This window comes from Oncorhynchus keta, chromosome 17 (genome assembly GCF_023373465.1).
Source record: "Oncorhynchus keta strain PuntledgeMale-10-30-2019 chromosome 17, Oket_V2, whole genome shotgun sequence".
NCBI classification, from domain to species: domain Eukaryota; kingdom Metazoa; phylum Chordata; class Actinopteri; order Salmoniformes; family Salmonidae; genus Oncorhynchus; species Oncorhynchus keta.
The window spans coordinates 7,456,122-7,467,215 of NC_068437.1; the positions used below are offsets into that span (position 1 = coordinate 7,456,122).

The window sequence follows — 11,094 nt, forward strand, 5'->3', positions numbered from 1 at the left end:
AGATTTACCCCAAAACAGTCCTCGACCTGACCCCTCTCTCACCATCCCACACTGCCCTACCTCTCTCTCACTCTTTATGGACTTTCTCTTCTCTTGGCTACTTAATCATGTATATTTCCTTATTTTTTAAAAACATGATAGGCCAACTGAATGAGGAATAGCCTTTCTTCAACAGACACCAATTAAAAGTGATAAACCATAATAGTAGAGCATTGTTCTTCTGGTAAGTGCTCTGTGGTAACAAATCTGAAAACTTGAGAAATCGGAGGAATTATTGGCACTCCAGTCTGCGCAAGAGATTAAGTATTTGGCCTGATTGCCCCGAGGGGAAAAAACATCACGTCATAGCACTAAACTGCACACAGCACTGCATGTTCCGTGCTGCCATGGTGAAGAAACCGGCATCATGGTCCACCGTGTACCCTCTCCCTCCTAGTTAACAGATGATTAAAGGGACATTGAATCCACATTAGGCTGATGCACGGCTCTCAGTTAACCAGGCACTTATGCAAACGGAAATTAATGATCTGCAGGGGCAGTTGTGGTTAACCTCTACGGGATCAGTGCCCCCCACTGGATGGTTGAGCTAACGTGCGCTAATGTGATTAGCATGATGTTGTAAGTAACGAGAACATTTCCCAGGACATAGACATGTCTTATATGGACAGTAAGCTTAAATTCTTGTTAATCTAACTGTACTGTCCAATTTAAAGGAGCTAAGTGAAATTTACAGTGAAAAAATACCATTCTATTGTTTGAGGAGAGTGCACAACAACAAAAACCTTTTATCACGGCAACTGGTTTGATGCATTCACCTCTGAAGTTAGATAATGTACATTCAGTAATCTTGCTCTGATTTGTCATCCTGAGGGTCCCAGAGATAAAATTTAGCATAATTTTGATTGATGAAATCCATTTTTATGTAGGACCTGGGTTCTACAGTTTGAACCCCTGCTGTGTCTGCCCTGAATGTGCAAGTTGAGATACTGGGGTGCAAAGGAGCAAGATAAATAAATAAATACCGTATGGGGATGAGGTAGATTGGATGGGCTATTTACAGATGAGCTATGTACAGGTACAGTGATCTGTGAGCTGCTCTGACAGCTGGTGCTTAAAGCTAGTGAGGGAGGTAAGAGTCTCCAGCTTCAGAGATTTTTGCAGTTCGTTCCAGTCATTGGCAGCAGAGAACTGGAAGGAGAGGCGGCCAAAGGAATAATTGGCTTTGGGGGTGACCAGTGAGATATACCTGCTCGAGCGCGTGCTACGGGTGGGTGCTGCTATGGTGACCAGTGAGTTGAGATAAGGTGGGGCTTTTACCTAGCAGAGACTTGTAGATGACCTGGAGCCAGTGGGTTTGGCGACGAGTATGAAGCGAGGGCCAGCCAACGAGAGCATACAGGTCGCAGTGGTGGGTAGTATATGGGGCTTTGGTGACAAAACGGATGGCACTGTGATAGACTGCATCCAATTTGTTGAGTAGAGTGTTGGAGGCTATTTTGTAAGTGACATCGCCGAAGTCGAGGATCGTTAGAATAGTCAGTTTTACGAGGGTATGTTTGGCAGCATGAGTGAAGGATGCTTTGATGCGAAATAGGAAGCGGATTCTGCATTTGATTTTTGATTGGAGATGTTTAATATGAGTCTGGAAGGAGAGTTTACAGTTTAACCAGACACCTAGGTATTTGTAGTTGTCCACATATTCTATGTCTGAGCCGTCCAGAGTAGTGATGCTAGATGGGCGGCCAAGTGCATGCAGCGATCGGTTGAACAGCATGCATTTAGTTTTACTTGCATTTAAGAGCAGTTGGAGGCCACGGAAGAAGAGTTGTATGGCATTGAAGCTCATCTGGAAGTTAGTTAACACAGTGTCCAACGAAGGGCCAGAGGTATACAGAATGGTGTTGTCTGCATAGAGGTGAATCAAAGAATCACCAGCAGCGAGAGCGACATCATTGATGTATACAGAGAAGAGTCGGCCCGAGAATTGAACCCTGTAGCACCCCCAAGGAGACTGCCAGAGGTCCGGAGCACAGGCCCTCCGATTTGACATACTGATACAACATTTTGAACAGTAATGCAATGTTTCATTGGATCAGTCTAACACTTTTCACTTACACTGCTGCCATTTAGTGGCCAAAATGTAAATTGTGCCTAGACTCCTAAGTGATGTAATGGACTCTCTCTTGCATTTCAAAGATGATGGAACAAAAAAAAGACAACACATGTTTTTTCTTTTGTATTATCTTTTACCAGATCTAATGAGTTATACTCTCCTACATTAATTTCACATTTCCACAAACTTCAAAGTGTTTTCTTTCAAATGGTATCAAGAATATGCACATCCTTGCTTCAGGTCCTGAGCTACAGGCAGTTAGATTTGGGCATATAATTTTAGGTGGGAAAAAAAGGGTCTGATCCTTAAGAGATTGTGGGCACGACTGAACGAAACGCAGAACAGACAGAATGCATGCAATCTCTCTGAGATTGAACTGAACTGCTGTGTTGGGTTGGTAGATATCTCACAAGGAAAATGTAATCAAATCTCGGAGTGGTTCACAGGATCTGTTTGGTGGAGGCTAAGCAAGGTCAGTAAACTGCAGCTTGCATATTAAACAAACTTAGTTAAGCTGAGGGACTCATACAGGTCCAGAACAAGGGGATCAATTTCCTTTCAATTCAGGTAATTTATTTACAATTCATGAATAGAAAAGGGTTGGGCAGTTTTCAAGTTATAGATTGATACTTTTTCTGGTTTGAACTGAATTTGTACCTGGAAATATAGTACCGTAACATGTTTCTGTTAATAATTTAATAGGCCCCCTGAGCCAATTTGATGACACGCACCCGTCGGGTTACTAACTGTTAAACTGTTTAATGGTGCTCACAACTCAAAGCTAGCCTCTGAGCAACAAACAAACCCAAACAGCCCCATATGGAATATTCTCACCCAAAACCAAAATATGACCAGTGTGGTCTCATTGCTTGAGCAGCATAGTACTTACAGTCCAGACACAGAAAGACCCAGCCACACAAATGAATGACCCAGATAAACTGGTCCAATTCTAAACCATCACAATGATCAGCAAGGGAAAAAAGCAAGCGAGAGAAAAAAAACACAAAAAGCAGAAGAGAGAAATCCATGAAGACCTCCACTGACACTGCTAACGCATGCCCTACTTAAACGTTAATACATGAGTAATGTTGTTCCCATGCACATGCAGCCGGACCCCGGCTATAACAATACCCATGTCTATATAATTGACATCTCCTGTAGCTGAAGGCTTTCCCGCTACAGCTTGCTTGTATGCTCTCCCTCCCTCCTCGTTTAGATGAGATAAGACAATAGCATATTGTTGGAAGTGAAGCAATGCCCAAGGAAAATACAAATGTTTTTTTTTTTAAATGCACATGATGGATAAAGCTCACGCAGGGATGCACTGTGCAGGCTATTGAAAAAAGAACGGGCGAAAAAAAAGAGAGGGATGAGAGAGACAAAACGTCAAGAAGGGGCTTACCGAGGGCTTTGAGAAGTTCGTCAAAATTCTCACTGCTCTTCATTTTCCAGGTACCGGCAAAGTTGGGCATTTCTGCTGGTAAAGTAAAGGCTGTGCCTGCAAAGAACCTGCTCCAAGCTCTGTGCTTCCTATACCCTCTCTCTCACTCTCCTCCTTTCCTCTGCTTTGCACTCTCTTCTCCACTCACAACCTCTGCCTCTCTCAATCTTCCTCTCTCTCCTTTCTGTATCTCCCTTTCTGTAGCAGCTTCAACTTCCTCTTTGCCACGAGATAAAGCAAGTGTCTCTATTCTTCATATACACACCTTTTTATTACTGTCTGCCTTTTACTCCCTCTATCTCAGTTGTCATCTCACTCTGACTCTCTCTCTCTCTCTCTCTCTCTCTCTCTCTCTCTCTCTCTCTCTCTCTCTCTCTCTCTCTCTCTCTCTCTCTCTCTCTCTCGTGTCAGTTTTGACCTTGTCTCTGTCAGTAGTTATAGCAAGTGTCTTTAATCTGAATAACTATAGGTCCCTCCCCCTAGAAGCGCTGTCCCATTATTAACTAAGACATTTCACACAATCTGTTCCGAGACTAGACAGAACACACCAAATGTGTCATTCCCTAACCCAGAATGGCATTCAGGACCGAGATGATAACCCTTGTAAGCATGTGTGATTTTGTTTTATTCATGTAAAATATTCATATTGTTGGTATGTGGTAATTAATTACATTTTCTGATGGAATTAACATTTTAAAGTCATGTCTGATACTTCCAGTTAGTGATTGTGTATTGTGATGGGAATAGTTTTTATTCATAACGCAATCTAGTTTACTTCCATGCTTATGGCAAAATCTTCTGATATGGTTAACCCACTACCACTTGGTTGGAAATGGAAATCCTTTATTCATTGCATCCTAACTTATTGTATACCTTATATCACAAATCGGTCCCCTTATATGAATGCTCATATCGCTCTCAATAGTGAAACCTTTACCTTTTGTGGCACACCAAGGGAACCCGTGTGGCTCAGTTGGTAGAGCATAGCACTTGCAATGACAGAGTTGTGGATTCAATTCCCATGGAGGACCGATACAAAAAAATGTATGCGCTCACTACTGTAGGTTTCTCTGTATAAGAGCATCTACTGAAATGAAGGAGAAAAAAAAGTCCATTCTGAGGGCTTCATTACAATAAAATATTTTAATTTGAACTTCACTTGTTTACGTCTTTGACATTTTGAAATTGTCATGAGCAGAAAAGTATGGAGTGAGTGCGCGTGTGTGTGCGTGCGCGCGCGCGCAACAAAAGTACCCCATTAGCCCACCATACTCAGTGAGTCTCATACATACAAACAAAGCACATTAATGGCTATTTTCAAACTGCCAGCACCAGTTGAGTTGACTATGAACAATAAACAAGGTGATTCCCATTTCTACTTTTTAACATATTGATTGATTTTTATCTGTTTACCATCACTGAACGATACAATAAGAAACAACTTTACTGGACAGTTTTTAAAATAATGCAAAATTCTAAACAATAATTACAATTGAAATAATTTATTTCCATATCCCGTCAAGGCTTCTCTGAAACAGCTCAGCTGGAAAGTTTTGAAAATGCACCACTTTTGGATTAACAGTTTTTTGGGGGATTCAAAATGTAATTTCCTTCACCTTGACACAGTTTGCCTCCAAACTGCTTATGCAGAAGAGGTAGAAACTCCCCTATCATTTCATCATTACATAATCACCCCCCGGATGACATGGAGAAGGAAGGGAGCGCTTACTCTCGTTGGTGTAACATCAGCTGTTAATTGTTATGAAAATCTACTAAAAACAAGTATAGGTGAATAAAGCTTGGGGTTGTGATATGAAAATGGAAGGGGAGAGATCAGAGGGTTCTGATCCTCACAGTACAGTTCCCTTAAGCCAGCCATGGCAGGCAGACACCAGATGAGCATTATCAAGGCTCCAAAGTACTCGGCCCTGTCAAAGAATTCATGCCAGAGATATCAGGCCTACCTGCCTGGGAGATTAGAGAAGAAGGGAATATATAAATAGATAGTTAAATGAAAGAGAAAATGAAAAGTCTCAGACTCAACAAAAGACAAGCACACCATATTGGCCGGCAGGGAAGCCTAGTGGTTAGAGAGTTGGACTAGTAACCGAAAGGTTTCAAGTTCAAATCCCTGAGCTGACAAGGTACAAATCTGTTGTTCTGCCCCTGAACAAGGCAGTTAACCCACTGTTCCTAGGCCGTCATTGAAAATATGAATTTGTTCTTAACTGACTTGCCTAGTTAAATAAAGGTACATATTTTTAAAAATCTTTCTCCCCCTAAAAAAAAGACATGCATAGGCCTACCCCATTGTGAGTTTGGATTAGTACTAGTAGATATATTGCAGTAAAACAAAGATTTTAGGACATTTTGTACCATTTCAGATGTTTTGGTGAAAAGTACATATTTTGTCATGTACTTTGCGCCGAGCAAAGCTGATTGAGTATTGCAACTCATATATTTTTGATGTGAATGTTTGCTGTAAGGACCCATGTCTAAAGTGTACTTGATGATGGATCACAGTGACACTGACCATTTCTGGAGCATACAAACTGAACATTAAATACATTGTTGTGACATAGCCAATATGTTGGTTGAGGGAAAAGTAAAGAAAACTATATTGTAAGAAGGTCAAAGTAAATAAAAACTTGGTAAGAAAAATCACATCTTTACCCACAATAGAGGAACATGAAAAGTTAAGTACAGCAAACATGTAAAGGGTTTTAAAAACATTGTCTTTCTCAAATCAATGAAAACCCACTAACATCAGCTGGATTAAAAAATAACCTCTGACGAGAGTAATTCCCTTTTAACATGTTGCAGTTAATGCAAGACATCAACTCATTATTAACAATAATTTCCCAAGTCGACTATAATGAGTCATGCGGATGTGCCTCTCAGTGAGACAAACCGCAGCACTGAGATCAGTAATGAGTAACAAGCTCTGGAAGCGAAGACCTGTGGCAGAAATGGAGAGAATGGATGCACTTCATTGCTTTTGACAAAATGTTCCCTGTATAAATACATAAATAAGTCTGAAGTGTACTTGATTGAAAGAAACGCTGGTCTGGAAGTAAACACTTATTAGGAGCACAGAGCAACAATGACGCACTTCCTTCCATTAACAAATGCATTCGATTCAGCTCAAGAGCCTTCTGAACATGGAGTACATTCACAAGCACACTCACACACACACACGCACGCACGCACGCACGCACGCACGCACGCACGCACGCACGCACGCACACACACACACACACACACACACACACACACACACACACACACACACACACACACACACACACACACACACACACACACACACACACACACACACACACAAACCAATGTATTTATGAAGTAAAATACTTTGGAGATGGTATGATGTGCCCATGTGCACTGTTGTGAGCATGTGTTGCAGAAGCAATTAACCAACCCCCCTTAACAGGGATACATAGAGACATACATGGTTATAACAAAAGTGGCATTAAGAGGGCCAGTGTTGGACTTACCATTAGGCAGAACATTAGGCAGAATGCGTTCTCTCGAATGATGAATCAAGCTTCACCATCTGGCTGTCCTACGGACAAATCTGGGCAAATCAGAGTTTGGCAGATGCCAGGAGAATGCTACCTGCCCCAATGCATAGTGCCAACTGTAACGTTTGGTGGAGGAGGAATAATGGTCTGTGGCTGTTTTTCATGGTTAGTGCTAGTTCCAGTGAAGGAAAATCTTAACGCTACAGCATACAATGACATTCTAGACAATTCTGTACTTACATTTTTTCACACATTTTGGAAGGCCTTTTCCTGTTTCAGCATGACAATGCCCTCGTGTATAAAGCGAGGTCCATACAGAATATTGGTTTGTCGAGATTTGGTGTGGAAGAACTTGACTGGGATGAATTGGAATGCAAACTACGAGCCAGGCCTAATCGCCCAACATCAATGCCCGACCAGTGCTCTTGTGGCTGACTGAAAGCAAGTCCCCACAGCAATGTTCCAACTTCCCAGAAGAGCGGAGGCTGTTATAGCAGCAAAGGGGGGACCAACTCCATATTAATGCCCATGATTTTGGAATGAGATGTTCGAAGAGCAGGTGTCCACATACTTTTGGTCATGTAGTGTATGTGTAGCCCATGTATCTGATCCTGTCTGGCCAGAAATAGTATGGAATGTCAAACTCTTTTTGGCCTGACAGCATCAGGTACATAGGATACATATAGTAAGAGAGAAGGGAGCTGTTTTGCTTGCCGAGATGCTTTCTCCAGTGTAACAGTTTCAGCTAGAGCTCTGCTACCCGACCAGAGCCCGACGGGCCCCGACATTATAGATTGTGTTAGGGCCGGGTAGGGCCTGTTTTTTCATCAATAACTAGGGTACAGGTAGGGCTCGGTATCACTAACATTTTGAAGCCTTTGCTCATGCTCTGCTGAGCAGTACAGTCATATCTGACTAAGATCATAAAATGGTGTCAGAGGTGCTTCAACCTCGTCAAATTTAAGACAGGAGAGATTATTTCACATACAGTAATAATGTTCCTTGAGTTTGTCTCGTCAATGGTCAGTTGGCCAAGCGGAGCCATTGCTATGGAAACTCACACACTCACACACCGCCATGAGCAGAGTGCATGCAGAGCGGGCTGCCTTGTGCTGGCGAGTGATCTCGTTAGTCTCAGGATGTGTTTCACCTGTGCTGGCCCAGCTGGTTTTTAATTTAAGAGCTATTTAAATTGTAAAAGAGCTGTTGGGAGAGCGACACCTCACGTAAACTGAGGCGCTATTACCAGCTCAACCACTTTAGTTTGAAAGAAGCCTGAGGTTTTGTGTTTGCGCAGTTTGTTTTGCTCCATATTCTTTTTCTACTAAATTGGTGTGGGTTTTTCTTTTATGTTGTCTTTTGGAGGAAAACCTACACATCTCGGATCTTAATATGACCCATTTTGTCGCAGGAGGAAAGTAATCCTGCAGCAGGAGGAAAATAATCCTGCAGCAGGAGGATTTGAATAAATAATTTAAACCCATAATCACCGCCAGGGGGCAGTTGGAAGCTGTTTGTAGGCTATACAATGCAATATCATACCTAGGGGGCTATGGTTTGGGGAAGGCTCTGCAAACCAACCGACCTCATACTGTCAAGAATTCTCAGTTTGCACATGCATTGTGAACTGCTGTAACGCAGTGGTCTGGGCAGCACACTTTGGCTCTGGGCATCACGAGTTCCTGCAAAATGCTGGCAATTGTTTTGACACTTTATATGAATGGAAACTAATATGTTGGTGTAGCATACTGTTATTATTTAGCCAATCCAAAGGCAGCTGCCTACCTGCCTCCAAAGGCACCTACTTGAGTAGGTAGCACTTTTCAAGTAGGTTACTGCCATTTGGGACGGTATTCGAAGGCAGCATCACGTGATAGTGCATTCACATTCTACTGAGCGTGAGACGTTTGTAGCCACTGTAGTGCTAGCAATTCAGTGAGCAACTATCCCAAAATGTAAATATGTAACACGAATAACATGTAACAGAATCGATCTTTGTAACGTCACCTCTTAATAAATGAATTTGACACAGCAGAATAATTATCCTACGCTATAGGGTCCTCCTCTCGCATATTACTTGGTCTGCTGCTCCATCATTGTGGATAAGACAGGTAAACTTGCATACATGAGATCTTAAAGGCTACGATTTGAGATAGCTAAACAAGCTATTTTATTGACTGTTTAAGAATGATTAATAGCCAGATTGGCGGTATTTCACTGTGAAGTTAATATTGAATTTGAGCTGCTGTTTTTTTCTAATGAGTAGGCTTGCATTGTGATAAATTCACACATCTAGCACACCCGTGCATATTATTAAATTACACCATTCAATATAACATGGTTTTATATTCATTGATAATTAAGATTGAAAATCTAACTAGATTAGAAAGCCTAGGCTACTTCACCCTAATGTAAGATAAATACTGGCAGTCAAAAGTTTGGACACACCTACTCATTCAAGTGTTTTTCTTTATTTGTACTATTTTCTACATTGAAGAATAATAGTGAAGACATTCAAACTATGAAATAACACATGGAATCATGTAGTAACCAAAAAAAGTGTGAAACAAATATTTTAATATTTGAGATTCTTCAAAGCAGCCACCCTTTGCCTTGATGACAGCTTCGCACACTCTTGGCATTCTCTCAACTAGCTTCATGACGTCGTCACCTGGAGGTCATCACCATGAGGTAGTCACCTGGAATGCCTTGTTCAAAGTTAAATAGTCTAATTTATTTCCTTCTTAATTCAACCCAATTACCAGCCAAAGAAATTGCAGCCCAAATAAATGCTTCACAGAGTTCAAGTAACAGACACATCTCAACATCAACTGTTAAGATGAGACTGAGTGAAGTAGGCCTTCATGGTCGAATTGCTGCAAAGATACCACTACTAAAGGACACCAATAAGAAGAAGACACATGCTTGGGCCAAGAAACACGAGCAAGAAAAAGCCATATTTCTGTCCAGTGTCTGTGCTCTTTTGCCAATCTTAATCTTTTATTGGCCAGTCTGAGATATGTATTTTTCTTTGCAACTCTTCCTAGAAGGCCAGCATCCCGGAGTCGCCTCTTCACTGTTGACGTTGAAACTCGTGTTTTGCGGGTATTATTTTATGAAGCTGCCAGTTGAGGACTTGTGAGGCGTCTGTTTCTTAAACTAGACACTAATGTACTTGTCCTCTTGCTCAGTTGTGCACCGGGGCCTCCCACTCCTCTTTTTATTCTGGTTAGAGACAGTTTGTGCTGTTCTGTGAAGGGAGTAGTACACAGCGTTGCACCAGATCTTCAGTTTCTTCGCAATTCTTCCCATTGAATAGCCTTCATTTCTCAGAACAATAATAGACTGACGAGTTTCAGAAGAAAGTTATTTGATTCTGGCCATTTTGAGCCTGTAATCAAAACCCACAAATGCTGATGCTCCAGATACTCAACTAGTCTAAAGAAGGCCTGTTTTATTGCTTCGTTAATCAGGACAACAGTTTTCAGCTGTGCTAACATAATTGCAAAATGGCTTTCTAATGATCATTTAGCCTTTTAAAATGATAAACTTGGATTAGCTAACACAACGTGCCATTGGAACACAGGAGTGATGGTTGCTGATAATGGGCCTCCACACAACTATGTAGATATTCCGTTAAAAAGAAATCTGCCGTTCCCATCTACAATAGTCAATTAAAACATTAACAATATCTACACTGTATTTCTGATCAATGTAATGTTATTTTAAATGGACAAAAAAGTTGCTTTTCTTTAAAAAACAAGGACATTTCTAAGTGACCCCAAACTTTTGAACAATAGTGTGTGTATATATATATAACAATTTAAGATGTCTTTGGTACATAATGAATTCAAATCATACTGTATGTGCTTGTATACTTGACTATAATTTACCTCCAAAGATATTTACCCCCTAAAGAAGGTGGCAGCAATAGACCTTAAGTCTGCCAATAAATGTAACCTTTATTTAACTAGGCAAGTCAGAAGAAGGAGAAGTAG

At 41.2% G+C, this 11,094-nt stretch overlaps 1 protein-coding gene across 1 annotated transcript in view; it reads right to left on the reverse strand.

Annotated features, from left to right (window-relative positions):
• crabp1a (cellular retinoic acid binding protein 1a) overlaps positions 1-3,924 on the reverse strand; it is a 29,461-nt gene extending 25,537 nt beyond the window's left edge. The window contains exon 1 of the mRNA XM_035790476.2: positions 3,516-3,924. Within this exon, the coding sequence (XP_035646369.1) occupies positions 3,516-3,585 (70 nt within the window). The 5' untranslated portion in view covers positions 3,586-3,924. The remainder of the gene's footprint in view (positions 1-3,515) is intronic.
• Between the last annotated feature and the right edge of the window lie 7,170 nt (positions 3,925-11,094).